General features: G+C 41.5%; 1 protein-coding gene across 2 annotated transcripts in view; it reads left to right on the forward strand.

Moving 5' to 3' along the window:
• Positions 1–356: 356 nt before the first annotated feature.
• The window catches only part of LOC5573836 (titin homolog), a 60046-nt gene continuing 41807 nt past the window's right edge, over positions 357–18595 (forward strand). The window contains exons 1-2 of one of the 2 annotated variants that reach the window (XM_021852648.1): positions 357–538; positions 16940–17398. In XM_021852648.1, the coding sequence (XP_021708340.1) occupies positions 17396–17398 (3 nt within the window). In that variant the 5' untranslated portion in view covers positions 357–538; positions 16940–17395. Of the gene's footprint in view, positions 539–16641; positions 17399–18595 lie in introns of those variants that run through there. The other variant, XM_021852647.1, reaches the window with a different exon arrangement.

Raw genomic sequence — 18595 nt, forward strand, 5'->3', positions numbered from 1 at the left:
CACAATTCGTCACAAGAAACATGTTTCAAGATTTGCTTGAACATAAAAGGGGATTCAGTTCGCAGGACCCAGCTCTAAACAAGCCAATTTCGTCTTATTTGCTTTTTTTTGACCAAAATTATGCATTGAATACGCACAATGTGACGATACTGGTGAGTGAAATATTTCACTGCTCGGGACATCTCTCGATGCTGATGTTTTCTTGCTTTTTGTGTGAGAGAAAGTAGGAAAGAAACAGGTCTCGCTTTTTTCACGCATGAATTGAAAGATGCTAGGTGAGTTTTCGTAAGTGCGAGTGAGAGTTGAAATCTTTGAAAATTTTCTCTCGACAAAAAGCCACCGCTAGTGGGAGGGAGGCCGCATCCGTGCACGAATTGAGTTTTTCGCCCAAATTGTCAACCTTCGTGCGATTGCGAGGGACGAAGAAAATATGTTTCGCGTTTTCCGCATCAAATGAAAACAACGAGAAACATAAACAGAAGAAAGGTGTTTCCCGGGAAAGTGGTCAATCGGTGCGCGTGGAAATTACCGGTGAAGTGTATGTTTTGATTCGGAAATCTCATACGAATGTTCGTTTCGGTCGTCACCGCCGTGGAAGAGCAGTGCATTTTTCTCTCGGCCTCGCTTGATAGTGGTGGTGCTTGTGTTTTTCTATTTTTTTATGTGTTCCACCACCCAACCTATCGTTTGTTTGGTTTAATGTTTAGGTCGGAGGGGGTGAGGGGAGCAGTCACCACCCTGATTCCGACTCGAGAAGGGTGCTGTCAACAAATCGAAACACGAGAAAAAGATTGACGTTCTTTTTTTGACAGCGGTACGATTGCCACTGTAAGAATACTGACAGTAACATGTGTGCACTCCGAAAAAAATCAGAGTGGGTTGTGCACAAGACACGACCGCATGACATTAACTACGCCAAGTGATTTTTTGCATTTGAATAGGGTCCTAAAGCCCTGTCCCAATTTTAGTGCCAAACGCTTATGTTTAGGCCAATAACAATGTTTACTCAATTTTCTAATGTTTTCCTTTAGTTTGAGTTCAAAAAACATTGTTTTATGTTATTTTTGGATTTTGTCACACCCCTTGGCTTAAACTCAAATTTTGGGTGTATTTTGTTTTCCGTGTCCCTTTCGAAATGTCAGATAGGAACAACCCCATGGGTTGCAGTGTTAAAACTGAAACCCCTGTGATGTTTTTGTCGACTAACCGAACGTCAAACATGATCAAAAGTGTCAAGGTTCATTTATGGACCCAATTTTTAAATTAAAGTTTAAACATAATATAGCCGTTATTTGAGCGGGAAAAATTGCTAAAGTAATTGCAATAACATGCTCTTTCGTGTTATTGAACAAAAACAAGATTTCATTAAACATTTTAGGACCCAATTTAAGCCGATTTTCATAGTTGCAGCCTTCCTTTAGTACAAACTCTAACATAATATCGTGACGGTCCTAACATTTTAGATTTTTAATTGACACCCAGTATATTGCCGTAAGATGTAGTTAACATCAAAAGAAGAATGAGCGAAGAAGCTGAAAATGGTCTGCTTTAATAGTGCGCTTTCCAACCCAAAGGAATCGTGGAAGACAATATGAACGAGTTTGGTTGCGTAAGAAAGGGGTCGACATTTTCCCAATTTTTGACAGTCTATCGTCAAAAATCAAAAGTTTTCTCCATTTGAGTAAAATGTTGTATAAATTTCCGACCGATTGGTGGGAAAATATTGAAAATCTACCGATAAATGGCTGAGTTATTACCATTCAAAATCTTACATAATTTCGTGACGGTCGCAACATTTTAGATTTTCACACTCAGTATATTGCCGTAAGACGTAGTTAACGTCAAAATAAACTGATTAATTGTAATTACGCAACAAGTTGCAGAATAACGATTTTTACTGCGTAAGTTGTATAATCCCTCTAGCACAAAACTGAAAAGCGTCTTCCGATTTTTTACTAGCGTTGCCTTTCCTGTATACAGTTTATGTTTCCTGTATATATTAAACATAATGTCAGAAGTACTGCGCTATAGATCATCTGATGATCTATACAGTGCACTACTTCCGACATTATGTTCAACGTACAGGAAAGGCAGAGCTAGTAAAAAAGCAGAAAACGCTATTCGGTTTAGTGCTGGAGGGATTATACATTCATACCTGACGGTGCGGTCATAGTAACGCGTCCGCGTCCGCGAACGCGATGCGATCAAAGGATTTCCTGTTGTTGATATTCTGCTTTGCGGGCTCGCACACGCGCACGCATCGCAAGACGCGTTTACTATGGCAGCACCCTGAGGTGAGACTCGCGGAGACGGTCTTCTTTTTCTGTGATTGCTGAGTTTTTTTCTTATTCCACTTTGTGTTTATACCAATCATGCGCAAGCCGTTCAAACCCTCACATGAACCTCTCAGCAAACAAATGATTGCGTTTGCATTACACCAAATCGTAAATAGCCTTTTGAGTGAAATGTCATGCCAGCAAACAAGGCAGATATTAAAAACAACTAATCTTGTGTTCAGATTTATCAGCAACTTTGGAAAAAAAAACTGCTCCACCGACTGAAATTTTTAACAGCAGTTTATTTTGAATACAATACTTTTCACTTTTTCAACGGCGGGCTGCATTTGACGTTTCGTGACAGCGGAATCTGGGCTACATATGACGTTGATATTTGTCCTTTTCACGAGTCTCTCTCAAATTCATACTACACTCGGAAACATGGAGTCACAGAATTAACACTTCAGTCGTCGCGCTGTTGTATTTTGTACAACAGTGGTGAAAAAACCTCGCTTATCGTACACAACATCTGCGTGGTGGTTCTGGCGGCGGCAAACCGCGCGACGACAGAAAGGTTAAGTACAGTTAACTCTCCCTTACTTGATATTCCGTATCTCGATATCGAGTTAGAGAACCATAGTAAAAGTTGGTTTTCATGGCTAACTCGATGGTCCCTTGGAACGCAGTTGCACTGCTTTTGTGTTCTGTAACAAGATACCTCCCTAACTCGATGGTCCCTTCAATATCGAGTAAGGGAGAGATGACTGTACTAAATTTTAGTAAATATCTAATTAGCGTGCAGAGCTACTTGGGCACTTCCATGATCCACTTTGGCATGGGGGTTTTTTCTCGGCCAAATTATATGAAACTTTGTAATAAGAAGCGCTTTAGTACGACGCACATTGTGGCCACATATGAGCACTGTAGCTTTCAAAAAACCCCACTGCCGAAGTGAATCAAAAGTGCCAAGAAAAGGATCAGGCTCTCTACTATTTTCATTACGGAGACTTCAATGCACCACCGCTCAGACTTTAAAGTCGTTTTGACATCGGATTTTGACATTCGAGTGGTTGTTCTTAACATAACTTCCCTACTGGTACAGAGCCTGCTACTTAGCTTCAGAAAGTAGATTTTAGTACTGTACTTTTTAATTTCGCCCTCATTGCTTTTTTTTTTTTGAAAAAAATACGCGTATTTTGACTACCACTTTCTCGCATAACTTGTGATCTCGCTATAAAATCCATTGGTAACCGAGTGTGTAGCTAGTTGTTACCGAGAAAACGAATTGATTTACACTTTATTCAACAATGTTACGATGAAGGGAAGATCCTCCTCTATCTCCCAATGGTGATAGTTTTCATCCTGGTTCATTTATGTGCTTAGAAACAAGAAGCTACACATTCGGTTACCAATTGCTTTTAGGGCGAGATCACAACCCGGATAAAAACGTACCTTTCAGTGAATGGAATAAACCAGAGTCTATGAATAGAGAGTTGCGCGAAGACTGAAACCAAGTCTATCTATTGAACTGTCAAATCGTCTACCTATCGAGCAAAATAAACAAACACGTGTCGGACCAAGAGGGGTATTGTTATCGTGACGAAATCAAACAAAAATATTGTTTTTAAGGCTAAGTAGCCCGTCATTCGTTTTGGCAACAATGATGACTTTTCAGCTTGCATTTCAAAGTGATAAAACTCAGTCATGATAGTTTATATTGACTTGAAAATGTATCACTGTACGCGCTAACATGCATAAAGTATGCTGATACTATTTCAGCTGTGTCAGTGCAAAACCAACTGATTTTCTTTGATTCGAAATCGTGAGATGAATTAACAACAATCAACAACGACGCGTACAAATTTCAATGACGGCCTACTTCGCCTCAATGCTACGGTTAAGTTTCGGTGTAATACGATGATAATAATTGCTTTTTAGGGCCCTATAATTTGTGAATGAATCCTCTTATTGTTACATGTATTGTAACGGTAATGCAAGTAACCTTCTTCCGCAGACAGACGTTCAAGTTAGACTCAGCCACTTGTGTAAAAACATGGCCGCCACAAATCGCCAAGTGGCAATAAGCTAACAGATGGCGTTAGTGGCGTATGCGTCCATCCACCATCCTGATCACATTTCGTTGACATCATGACACACAACCGCTCCCACAGTCCACGTGCTCAACGCTAAAAACTATGCACCTTTTTTTCGCGCTGGGTGGGTGATGTTCCCTTTTGATTCTAATTTCTCATGTAAAAGTTAATTAAATCCATCGTAATTTTTACCACAAGTTGGCATTTAATTTTCTCACAGATTCATGCTAGTATAACACTCTTGAATGATCGTAACTCATGTGGAATAAATTGGCGTGAAAATATCACAATTGTGTGAATCATTTTTAAAGTGATTGTTTTGATATTTTTGTTCAGTGGGTGGTGGACTGGGTGGTAAGCGAGAAGATGAAGCCACGTGCTTTTACGAGCTGTCACTGTACTGCAGCAATTTGCTCCCTAGGTGACACCACGGTAGAATTTACACAGGAATTTTGAATAAATTTGTTCCTGCTTAAACGTCTGTCTGCGCTTCTTCCATCGGTGAAAATATATAAACCCGTTTCATAGTTTAAATGTAAGTGATATCTAATAAAATGTACAAAATGAGTTAGTTGACAACCATATAAGAGCTATTCAATTCAGAATTGCGCTACTGATGCGGCTGTTGTCTTTCAATTCCCAGTGGGGCGAAAACGGCAAAAATAAATTCACTGTATTCTTAGTTGCTCGTCGCGCGGAAACCGAGAAAGATCAAGTTTTTGAATTCATGCTGTTTGTCGTATGTGTTGTTGCAATTTTCTGCTATTATGATTACTTTTGAATCAGGGATCAATTTCATTTTTTTATTTGCGACTTTGTAAACAAATATTCGAGCTAAGAGTGCATTTGAGTGAAGTCACTGGAGAGCGCACATAGTAAAATAGGTGGCCAGAATAATTAAATGATTTGTGATTGAGAAACTTGTTGCCAATAGACCATTTCCGTGAATTTTTTTTACTGGCTTATGTGCTTTCTGACAATATACTGAACTAACTTTCCTAAGGAACCGATATGTTTTGGAGCCTTTAACCAGGTCCGTCCCACTCGGGCTCAGATTGGGTACCACTTCTAGTACTGCATTTGGTCCCTCGGTAGTGCAAAAGGTACCCAAGTTTGACAGATCGCAGTACACTTTTCACGGCATTCTAGATTACCTTATGAGCCATAAAATTTTGGACAACTGTAAGGGACATGGAGGTCTTTAATTTGTCTTTGCTTTAACTATTAGAAAACGATGAAAAACTTGCGGCACGTTAGTTCACCCCTCGTTCCCCTGCAATTTGTTTCACCTCGAAAAAATGCAGACCCCTTTTCCCCTATGGTATTGCCACCACGTTGCGGTGAATTTAAGATCAGCTGGCATGACCAGATGATTTTTGTTTATGTTTTCATTCATTACAGTGGGCTCCACTGGTTTCGCTCCCCCTTCCTTCACGGTTCCTCACCGCGGAAACCACCTTCACCGCTTCGGCCGAATATGACCGCACCCGGCGAACACTACACGGTTCTGTAACGCAAGGATTGTAGTCGACAGATGCCTGATCTCTCTGTTTTCTGCCGACGAGGATTTAATAAGCCGGAAGATTCCCGCCTAGAGGCAGCAACAGCCGCGCAAGGAAATTTTGAGCGGCTGTTGCTGCCTCTAGGCGGGAATCTTCCGGCTTATTCAATCCTCGTCGGCAGAAAACAGAGAGATCAGGCATCTCAAAATTTCCTTGCGCTGTTGCTGCCTCAAGGCGGAAATCTTCCGGATCAACATCCAAAAGATAGATTTAGGCATTTGCCAGCATGAATAGTAAAAATAGCCTTCTACAGAACTAGCGGTACCGTAACTGTTGGTTGGATGAGAGATTTGGTATTAGGGGGTGGTTTTGAATATTGAATATGTGGAGGAAAACATATTTTCCTAAACCTGAATCGGGTTGGAGTTGAAACTGTGATTCAGAACGGGTTGCGCCAGTTCCAACCTGGTTTAAAAACGTTTGTTTGAGTACTTTCAAGTTAGTTTCGTTGGCGCTCCTGTTCGGGCGCCCTGACCGGGATCGAAGTATATTGACAGCTATAGAAGGTATGCTATTCACGACTGTGCATTAGTATTAGAAAATAGTTATGAACTTTTTCTGGATTTGCATAGCGTTTGTTATATTTTAATGCAATTTAAGTAAATTAAGGTATTTAGGATAACAAAATATCGATGGGTTAGCAGAATAATTTGTAACGTATCCGATTGGAAGATTATTCAATGCATTTGTTCTATTTATGATGAGTATTTTCCATGTTTCTCATCAAACCCATTACCTCCCTCAGAAATAACTAGCCGTGCAATTTCTTTTTTATTTTACATACAAGAATATATTTACTAAATGTACATAGAAAGGCCTTATTGTACGGAATGCAGGAATTGAATCCGATATAATTTCTGAAATTTGACCGAATGTCTAGTTCACATAAGGGGCCAAAATACAAAGGAGTGGGAGTGACATTGAGGTCGATTTTGAGTTGAGTATACTGAAATGTTTAAAGCTGTACAAGAGTGTTTTGGAAGATTTTCGATCGACCCTTTTGTTCGGATCAGGCAAAGAAACGTCCTTGAATCGACTGGTTGGTGATAAGCCGATCAAAGCTGAAATGTATTCTCGTGATATAATTGGTATTTTAAAAAGTGTTACATTGTTAACTTACAATAGTTGTTTCCGTAGCGTACTTGCCCGCTTCTGTTATAAACTCTCAACTCGGGTCTAACCTTAATAACTGTGCCAAGACTGTTTGTAAATGGAAGCTTTAGTAATAATTTGTGTTAATGTAAATATTGACTTACGAAGTTCAATCGCTTCCTTAGCTTTACAATAGTATTTTTGGCTTCACGGTCTACGTTGGTCCGTATTAGCGAATCTAAATTTAACTCCCAACTGGTTCTCTCACGTTGTGGTTTACCCAACCTACATAGTTTTATACATTTATATAAAGCAATCATTTAGAACAATAGTTTCTTACTTGATGTAAACTGTAATGTCAGCAGAGGCTGAGTAGACTGCCACCGAATAATAGTTAATTCACTTTAATCTTCAATTCGCTTAACTAATCCACAATTTAATTCCTTTGTAGCTTCTCGCTAGTCATCTAAACAATTTCTATAGCTGTCATATTCTATTGACTATCTCTTCAAGTTAAGGTTGACGTTTGGCATTGTTGCCCTTCCAGGGGTTCCCAACATTCCCCAGCCCGTAACCTGCTCCGGAGTTCTCCTGTGGATCAGCGTTACCAGCTTCAATCTCCAGTACTGCCAAACTAGATACGGCCCTTTTATATCGTTTTGTGCGGGTGCGCACCCAAGCCTGACGAATGCGGCCATCACTGGAAACAATGGTCTCCTCTACTATTCCTCGAACCCAGCATTTCCTGTTATTGCCTTCCACAATGTACACTAAGTCGCCAACTTTCAATGGTCTAGTTTCACCAAACCACTTTGTTCTTTGGTTCAAAGTCGGAACATATTCATTTATCCAACGTTTCCAAAGTTCGTTCGCTATCTGTTGAGAACGTTTGAAACTATCCCGTAGAGCTTCCGCTGGATTCGGCGGAGGACAAGTAACCTGATGTCGATATGATGGTATGCCTCTCAAGAAATGATTAGGAGTCAGCGCTTCTGGTTCATCTGATTCTTGAGCTACGTACGTTAGCGGTCGTGAATTTATCATGTCTTCTGCTTCCACGATGACTGTTTGCAAAATCTCGTCTGTCAAACGCTTTCCGTCGTCCAATGCCTTCAAGGCCTCTTTCACAGAGCGTACTAGGCGCTCCCATACTCCTCCCATATGGGGAGCCGCCGGAGGATTGAATGTCCACTTTGTCCTCGCATTCGTGAATTCGTCGGCGCAGTCCAGATCGATGCTCCGAAAGAGTGCTTTGCTCGCCCCTTGAAAATTTGTTCCATTATCGGAAATAAATTCTATCGGCCAGTCCCGCCGACCTATAAAGCGGTAGATCGCCATTAGACACGATTGTGTAGTGAGACCATACGTTACTTCTAGGTGAACCGCCCGAGTTGCCAGACAAGTAAAAAGGGCAACCCAGCGTTTTTCTCTGTGTCGTCCTACGGTTACTTCAAATGGCCCCATGTAGTCAACCCCGACGAAACTGAATGGGCGAAGATTTGGTGTTAATCGCTGCACCGGTAATGGAGCTTCGCGAGGAATTCGAGGACGGTTACGTCGAACTTTACACCACATACAAGAGGACACTACCTTCTTCACCACAGAATCTACGTGAACAATGTGATACAACTGCCTCAATTGATTCTTTACTGTGAGTCTGTATCCATGACCGCACTTGTCATGGAAGTGTTGGACGATCATTCTCGTGATTCTACTGTTCGCTGGCAAGATGATTGGAAATCTTAAATCAAACGGTAGAATCTCAGCTCTCTCACATCGACCTTCCATGCGAATCAGTCCTTCTTCGTCGATTAGTGGAGTTAACTTGCTCAGAGGACTGGATTTTTCCAGAACTAGCCAGTGTTCAACCGGGCGATCTTTATTACGCTTTAACACTTTAAGCTCATCAGCGAAACCCTCCGCCTGAGCCATTTTTATCAAGTACCGTTCAGCTGATTCGTATTCAATTTGTCGCAGTGGAACACGGACACAATTCACATTGTACTGCTTCAGGATTCTCAAATGTTGCTCCGTAGCCTTGAGAGTTTCTATAGACCGCCCTTGACATTTCAATCTACAGTTTGAGATAAATCGGTAGACTGTTGCAACGGTTCGCACTAGTACCGTCCATTTTTCTATGCGTGTTACGTCGATAATTTCTTGTTGCAGTTTCACGTCGTGTATTAGTAAATGCACTCGAAGCTCTTCAGTTGTGTTCGCTGGAGGCAAATCCTTTTTTGGCCATTGTTGTTCATCATGATACAGAAATGTTGGACCACGAACCCATGAACTTTCAGGATGCATTTCTGGATCTTTTCCCCACTTTGTCAGTTGGTCTGCCACGTTAGACCTTGTTGGCACCCAACGCCATTCTGTCAGCTTGGTTAAGCTGAGAATTTCGCCAATCCGAAAGCCGACAAATTGCTTGTATCTGCGCTGGTCAGATCTGATCCACGAAAGTACCACATTTGCATCGGTCCAATACACCACTTTATCAACTTTTAAGTTGTGGTTCTCTTGCACCGTTCTCGCCAGTCTTGCCCCAAGAACTGCTGCCAGCAGTTCCAAGCGTGGAATTGATATCTGCTTTAATGGGGCAACTTTAGATCGACTCATGACTAGAGCACACCTTACCTCTCCGCGTACAATAGCGCGAAAGTATGCTACACAGCCATATGCCGTCTCGCTTGCATCAGAGAATATGTGTAACTGCAGGTCTTCTATTTCGTTCAACTTGCTATTTCCGAAGTAGCTTCGCGGCAACTTGAACGACCCAATTTTGTGCATCATTTTTATCCACCGTCTCCACTTCTCTTCCGACACTTCATCGATCCTTTCATCCCATTCGCATCCAGTCCTCCAGAGATCTTGAACTAACATCTTGCCCCGCACGGTCACAGGAGTGATAAGGCCAATCGGATCGAACTGTGCCATGATAAAACTCAGCACAATTCGTTTGGTCGGACATTCTCTCCCATCTATGACTTCACTGAACTCTACTTTGGTAGCAGTAGCGAAGCAGAAAACATCCTCTACTGGTTCCCAAACGATGCCTAAGACTCTTTCGTATTCAGTACCCTTGTCTCTGTTGAAATATACAGCTTCTGTCGCGTTTGTCTCTCCAAACTCTTCCATAAACGCCGCCGAGTTTGAAATCCAGTTTCTTATGTGGAATCCGCCTTTTGAATGGATAAGCTTGACCTCCTTAGCTCTCTGGATCGCCTCCTCGACCGAGTCCACGCTGTCGTAATAATCGTCCACATAATGTTGTTTAACAATAGCCCTTACAGCCTCAGGATACTCCTCCGCGTAGTGTTCCGCGTTTAAATTTTTAACAAACTGAGCGGAACAAGGCGAACAAGTGGCGCCAAACGTGGCTACATCCATTACGTACACTTGTGGGACATCCATCGGATTAGAACGAAATAGGAAGCGTTGTGCTTGTTTATCATCAGATCGAATTCTTATCTGGTGATACATTTCTTGGATATCTCCTCCGAATGCAACGGGACCCTCCCGGAAGCAACTGATAACTTTTGGAAGAGGCACAAGCATATCCGGTCCTTTCAATAACTCGGAATTCAGAGAGGTACCTTCGACTGTGGCTGCCGCATCCCACACCAGGCGCACCTTGCCAGGTTTCCTTGGGTTCTGTACCACGTTCAGCGGAAGATACCAGACCGATGAGATTGGAGTTTCCAATTGTTCCGTGTCCGTTATCTTGTGCGCGTAGCCCTTGAGCTCGTAATCAGAAACCATCTCACAAACCTTTTGCTTCAACGTTGGATTCTTTTGAAGCTTTCGCTCGAGGGCCTTCATCCTACGTATAGCCATTGGGTAACTATTGGGAAACTGTCGATTATCTTTTCGCCATAATAATCCAGTTTCAAATCGATCTCCTACCCGTCTGGTTGTCGTCTTCAGGATTGATTTTGCTTTTTGTTCTTCTTCTGACTCCGGTATTGCGAAAGACGATACACCTAGCTCGCTTAGAACATACTGCTCTCGCATCAAATCATGTAACTGTTGATTGCTCACTGGCGTCACTGAGTGCAGGTTCAGATAGGTACTTACACTTGGCTTTCGATTTCCCGGTCCGTATACTGTCCAACCTAGTTTTGATCGAACAGCAATAGGTTCATTCCACTTGCCAATCCTCGATTCAATTGGCGCAAACAGATGTAAATTGTCTAGTCCAATCAAGATCTTTGCTTGCCCTTCCATATAGTCTTTCACTGGTAGGCCCGCAAGATGGGGATATTGCTTTGCTACCTCGGCATACCGCAAGTCTTGTTTTGGAAGTACTAGCTCCGATACTGTGCGTGAGTCCTCCAAAGGAATTTGATCACTAGATCCATTCACTGAGAGCCAAACTTTTACCTTCTCAGAACAATTTTCGAATCGGCTAATGTTGCCTGTCCAGGTGACAATCAACGGCTCAGGTTCTCCTTTAAGCATTAGTCTATCTGCTACTACTTGGTCTACTAGCGTAGTGGACGAACCTTCGTCCAAAAATGCCAGCGTATCGTATCGTCTACGCCCATAATGTAGAGTAACTGGTACCATGCGAAAGATTACCGATCGATCTGATCCCTGATGATTATTGTTTTTTACGCTTTGGAGTTGTACGGACTCCTCGGCCCGATGCAATAATGCATGATGATTGCCGTTACAGTTGTGCATGGAACAGCGCAATTTTGATTCGCACGGGTTATCACCATGCTTGTTAAGACATAGACCACACAATCGTAGTTTTTCTACTGCCCGTAATCGATCTGCAAGATTCATCTTTCTAAAATCGTCGCAGAATCTAATCCGATGGTCTGTTCGTTTACAGATCCAGCATGGTCTATTGTACTTCTCCTTATGCATCTCTTCACTGCGTGTAGGCGCCCAATCGTGGGCGTGAACGAACTCCTTTTTCTTGGTTGATATGGCTTTCGCGATTTGCCTTGGTTCATTTACCTTCGATGTATAGGCTGCAGCTTCGGATGCGACATCTCCAATGCCCGTGATGAAATTAGTGAAAACGCGCAACGGCGTACCTTTGTTGCCACGTTTGTATTCCACCCACTTCATCTGATAATCCGGAGGCAGCTTTTCCACTAATTGTTGTACCATTAGTGGATTCCTTAGATGGTCGTGCAGTCGTGATGCTTCTAAGTGGTCACATAATTGTTTAACTGTGATTCCAAAGCTGATGAACGTTTTGAAATCTTCTGTCGTCGGAGGCCGAGCACTTCTTACTTTATTCAATAATGTTCTCAACAACTTTTCCGGCTGACCAAACAGTTTCCGTAAATCGCTTATAACTTCAGGTACTGAGTCTGGAAGCACCAGGATGCTTCTTACTGCGTTAAGAGCTTCTCCTTCTAAGCTGTTAAGCAATCGATCCAGATTTTCTATGTTAGAGAACCCGCAAGCTTTCGTTGTGTGCTCAAAACTACTAATAAATAACGGCCACATTTCTGGATCTCCATTGAACTTTGGTAAGTTACGAGATACTACCTTTCTTGTAGCAATTTGCTCTCGTGTCAACTTAAATTTCTCCAACCCTTTGCTGCTAGAAACTTCGTCTCTTTTTGTTTGTACGTCGCGCACGCTATCATTTTCTGAATCATATTCCTCTTCTTCAGTGTCGGTACTCGGTAGCGACGTAGTCGTGCCCTGAATGACGACTTCGGCCGGACAATGATTTCACACTGATGCCCTTATTAATCGAGGCATTGATTCTTTGCGCGGGTTGCGGGTTTCCTCCCTTTTCATAGGCACCACGCCGGTCTGCTACCGGTGGGAAAACTACATCGCAGACAGACGTTTAAGCAGGAACAAATTTATTCAAAATTCCTGTGTAAATTCTACCGTGGTGTCACCTAGGGAGCAAATTGCTGCAGTACAGTGACAGCTCGTAAAAGCACGTGGCTTCATCTTCTCGCTTACCACCCAGTCCACCACCCACTGAACAAAAATATCAAAACAATCACTTTAAAAATGATTCACACAATTGTGATATTTTCACGCCAATTTATTCCACATGAGTTACGATCATTCAAGAGTGTTATACTAGCATGAATCTGTGAGTAAATTAAATGCCAACTTGTGGTAAAAATTACAATGGATTTAATTAACTTTTACATGAGAAATTAGAATCAAAAGGGAACATCACCCACCCAGCGCGAAAAAAAGGTGCATAGTTTTTAGCGTTGAGCACGTGGACTGTGGGAGCGGTTGTGTGTCATGATGTCAACGAAATGTGATCAGGATGGTGGATGGACGCATACGCCACTAACGCCATCTGTTAGCTTATTGCCACTTGGCGATTTGTGGCGGCCATGTTTTTACACAAGTGGCTGAGTCTAACTTGAACGTCTGTCTGCGACTACATTCTCGTTAAGCCATGTTTTCACTTTCTTTCCAGGCTCTTCTACTGGCACGGCATCTTTTTCGTCCATGATTGATTGGATCCTTTGAAGACTGCTGTTCATCTGGCTTCGGATAGCATCTCGTTGTTGTACGAACGCTCGTTCCGATGCTAGTTGTTGGTCCAATAGCTCTTGTTCCTGCTTTATCTTTTCTTCCTGCATCCTTTGCTTGGCTTTAAGTTCCATTTCGCGCATCTTTCGCTCCATTTCCAACTGCTTCGTGTTCCACTCCATCTCACGACGCAATCTTAACTCCCGACTTGCCATCTTCCTTGCAAACTCTCGCTCACGAGCAAGTTGTTCTTCATCGTACTGTTGGTCACTAAGATCCGATGGGGTTTCTTGACTTCGGACAGACCCAGTATCGCCCTTTGAACCGGATTTGTTCTTGCTCGAACGTTGCTTCGTCGACTTTGGATTAGGTACCGCTAGGTGTTGTATAACGGGTGGCAGACACCTCGAGCAATGCCACTCCAACTCTGCGATGTTTTCGTTAACTCCAGCGCAAGAAAAGTGCGCCCATAGCTCACACGTCCCGCACTGGACCCAGTTAACGTCTTCCGTTTCATTCTTGTTGCAATATAAACATTCCGCGTCCATAGCGGTTAGAGCCTTGTCATGACCCATGTTATCTTTCGAGTTGTGCGAGGTTTTTAGACGGCGAGCAAGGCGATCCAGAATTATTCTTTGATTATTGTTCGGATCAGGCAAAGAAACGTCCTTGAATCGACTGGTTGGTGATAAGCCGATCAAAGCTGAAATGTATTCTCGTGATATAATTGGTATTTTAAAAAGTGTTACATTGTTAACTTACAATAGTTGTTTCCGTAGCGTACTTGCCCGCTTCTGTTATAAACTCTCAACTCGGGTCTAACCTTAATAACTGTGCCAAGACTGTTTGTAAATGGAAGCTTTAGTAATAATTTGTGTTAATGTAAATATTGACTTACGAAGTTCAATCGCTTCCTTAGCTTTACAATAGTATTTTTGGCTTCACGGTCTACGTTGGTCCGTATTAGCGAATCTAAATTTAACTCCCAACTGGTTCTCTCACGTTGTGGTTTACCCAACCTACATAGTTTTATACATTTATATAAAGCAATCATTTAGAACAATAGTTTCTTACTTGATGTAAACTGTAATGTCAGCAGAGGCTGAGTAGACTGCCACCGAATAATAGTTAATTCACTTTAATCTTCAATTCGCTTAACTAATCCACAATTTAATTCCTTTGTAGCTTCTCGCTAGTCATCTAAACAATTTCTATAGCTGTCATATTCTATTGACTATCTCTTCAAGTTAAGGTTGACGTTTGGCATTGTTGCCCTTCCAGGGGTTCCCAACACCTTTCGATATTTTAGATAGGTATAATAAAATAAATAACACAAAGTGCATTTGCTTGTTGTTTATTGTTCAGTGTAATTTAACTTTCGATAGTTGTTCAAATCTTACATCAGGATTTTCTTTATTTTCTTCCGCTATGGTCCTACTATCTGGTTCTCAGACGTACTTGGAACAAACGAAAAGATTCGTGGTATTTGTTTTCAAGTTTTAGCCCAAAAATGTTAGTCATCGGTTTCTCTGCACATTGATCGTTGAAAATCTATGGAACGTAACCGGTTCACATGGTTCTGTTTTAGGGTTTCTTCGAATATAATTTGCTTCTGCATGTCGGAACATGACAATTCGACATTTTGATGATGAAATTTAAGCGAAGTTATTAATTATTAATGAAGGTTTAAATCTGTAGACTCAATGGCATTTTAAATTACATAATGACAGCTCGTCCCGTAGTAACATTTGCCGAGCAATGATTCAAAAGCGATTTCCATACTAACTTCAAATGTATTTTAAAAGTAGTACCAGGGCACGGAAGAATATGGAATTTTGGATTCTGGCTCAATTTTCAACGTAGAATCATGATATTTAAAAACCTGGATACCCCTAAACAATCCGATTGAATAAATTGAATTTATATTCCGATTTCAGTAAATACAAATCTGAAGAATTTTCATAACTATTTTATCTGTGTGAGTATTTTCGTGTAAGATAAACAAAAATGCAGCGTTCCTTTAGTAGCTGTCAAAATACGTTGGACCGGGATCACGGTCAGTTCAATCGCGCACCTGATTTGACGTTTCCAAATGTAAACAAGCATCCCAATGCAGGGGTGGAATCGAAAAACTGTTGCAAAATCACCACGCTGATTCCCATAGGGTTGAACAAACTGTGCCGCATCTCGAATTATTTTTCAAAATGTGGTGAGTATCCATGTTTTCAAAAATTTGTAAGAAAATCAGGAGTGCATATAAACAAAATCTGAAAGCGTTAACATTCATTAAAAATGATTGCCTTTCGAAGAAAAATACAAAAACTGGGGGTTAGATCTGACGGAAATGGTCTATTCTCTTTGCGCAACTCTTCATGCATAGACTCTGATTTGACCGTACAATTCAAATGCGTACTGATGGCAACTTTTTCCGTCTGTGAGAAGCGAGAGAAGGAGAACACTATTGAAAGATGTAAACATTACACACATGGTGTGAGCAATGCTTATATTTTTTGTCAAAAAATATATTTCCTCTACAAAATGAATTAAATTGCGATTTCGAGCTTTTGAGAATGTGTTGATAAATTCATATTGATAATTACACCATAACAGCTTTGTATGGAACGTGAACAAGTAATACTGGCTAGGACCTATACACAATTTTACAAGATGTTACAGTTCATATAAAATGCATTACAAAGAGGTGGCCATTTTTGGCGTTGTGAAATGAACCTCTATTTGATTCTGTGGATGGAGGTATGCATGCATCATAATGATTTATTTTTAGCCAGCGAACATAACCCTGTGGCTCGAGAGGGTGATTTAGTGGGTGGCAACATTATGTTTACGTACTGAATTATCCTTTGGGCCTATTCACAATTTTTATAACGCTGAAGGGGGTGGTTGAGTGTCCTTAAGATGTTACAGATCATATGAAAATCGAAAAATATCCATACAAAATGTGTTATGAGGGGGAGCGTGGGTGTCACAAATGACCATTTTTGGCGTTATGAAATTTATGAATAAACCCTCTAATATAGCTCCAAAAAGACTCAAGACTCTTCAAGCCCTTATCTAATGTTTGTCCAGAAATGGCAGGAAGGGGAATCTGATTGCGGCTCTCGTACGTACCGCTGTAACCAAATGCAACGAACTTTGACAACAGTGGCCCCGCAATTTACGCAAAGGTGGCGGATGTGTGTAAATACCGTGCGGATGAGAGAGAAAGCAACAGCATTGTGCGAGCGAGAGTCCGTGATTCGGATTTTGGACGAGAGTGAGAGAGCCGATCGAGAAACATTTTTTTGTTGGGTGTCAAAAGACACACACACTGCCGCACAAAAAGCAAGATGGCCACCGTTGTTCGCTCTTCCTCGTCGTCGATCGTCGTAACAAAAAACGGAAAATAGTGCAAAAATCAGGATAAATTTCGGTGTTTTCCTAGCGTAATCGTGGAGTTGAAGTGCTGGAGCAGTGATTTCGATAGGAGTTTAGGCTGCGGGGGGCTAAAATAGGACATAAATTGCGCCCCGAAAGTTGGTGGAAAATAATTTGGTGTTCTTTTTTGTGTGTGGTGCTGTTCAAAAGGGGAGAAGTTGCAGCAGCAAGCACGAAAGGAAAAGTGAAACTCAGCGCAGTGTCTTCCTGCTGGTATCGATTTGTGTTTGTTTTAATTTTTCTTCCTCTTCGGGGGATTGGCCTGGCAAAAGGGATTACATTTTCACGAAAAAGCGTTTTTGGGCGAGGAAAAATTGTTGAAATAGTGAACCACGATCGAGGAAATCGCAGACAGCCATGAGCTGAACTTGTTGGATTTTCCACTTCGGGAGAGAAGAGGAGTCACTTGAACGGAACCATTAGCAGCAACAACAACAACAGCAGCAGCAGCACCACACGGAAAATGGTGAGGACATTTTTTTTTCTTTTGTTTTTGTCTCGATCGATTTTTCCGTAAGTCTTAAGCGGGTTTGGTAGCAAGTCAGTATTTAGTGGCTTGGTCACTCTTAAGCAAGTTACTATAAAGTCTCTTTTTAAAGACAATTCTACTAAAGTCATTTTGACAATAAGTCATTACAGTCAACTCTTCCTTACTCGATATTCTGTATCTCGATATTTCCCCTAATTCGATGCGCGATTCCTTCAAGTTAGTAGGTATATTTTGATACCTCTGTGTTTAAGTTCATACCACTCTGACACGATGTTCCCTATCTCGATGCTATGTGTTTTAGTTTCCTACGCAAGCTTATGTTCTTATTCGATATTTTCATGAAAAGTTTCAAATATCCTTCAAATGTTAATAAATTGTATTGTTTAGCGTGGCGCTGCATTCTAATGATATTTTTTGAACACAGTGAACTATTCAGTTATAATTCGCGATGCTTGAGAATCGAAAAAAAAAAATAAAAAAGTGGTCTTGATTTCTGCCGAATTCATATTTAATTCGTAGTAAGCCATGGTTGGCATGCCATGAGACTAAAATACTGAAAATTTTCAGTCAGTTCTGTTACATATGAACATACATATGTTCCATATCAAATTGGCAGGAGAAAGCAATACAGTCAACCTACAACGTGAGTGTGGTTCGTACAACACTAACTACAATGCGTTAGTGGTTAAACTACGACAAATGACCAATGACGAAAGAAGACGAAGCGAGAATGATAGAGGACGTACACCACAACAGCAAACCTGAAACAAGAAGCTAAATTTCTTTCTAGCTGTTATAACGCAATAGATTATGGTGACGAGCGAAAAATTCCTGCCATTTCCAGAAGCAACATCAAGCCTTGTTCCTGACAAGTGTTGTTCCCATTCAGTAGTGAAACAGGAACACCACCACTGAAACCCTCAAGCCGTCACAAAATCAAGAATGTCCACCAAAGATCTGAAGCAGGCGATTCCCCGGTTGACTGATCTCATCGCGAACCAGCAACAGCAGCTTGCAGCTCTCCACCAGGGCAAGTTGGAAGGGAGAACGTCATCGAGTCACTCTCCACCGGAATCTACGAGTTTCTGTATGATCCAGATGGCGGCTTATTTTCGATTCGTGTTACGCCCTATACGAGGAAGTGTTCAAGGAGGACTCTAGGCAGCAGAACGA

This window comes from Aedes aegypti, chromosome 3, assembly GCF_002204515.2.
Source record: "Aedes aegypti strain LVP_AGWG chromosome 3, AaegL5.0 Primary Assembly, whole genome shotgun sequence".
In the NCBI taxonomy this organism is placed as follows: domain Eukaryota; kingdom Metazoa; phylum Arthropoda; class Insecta; order Diptera; family Culicidae; genus Aedes; species Aedes aegypti.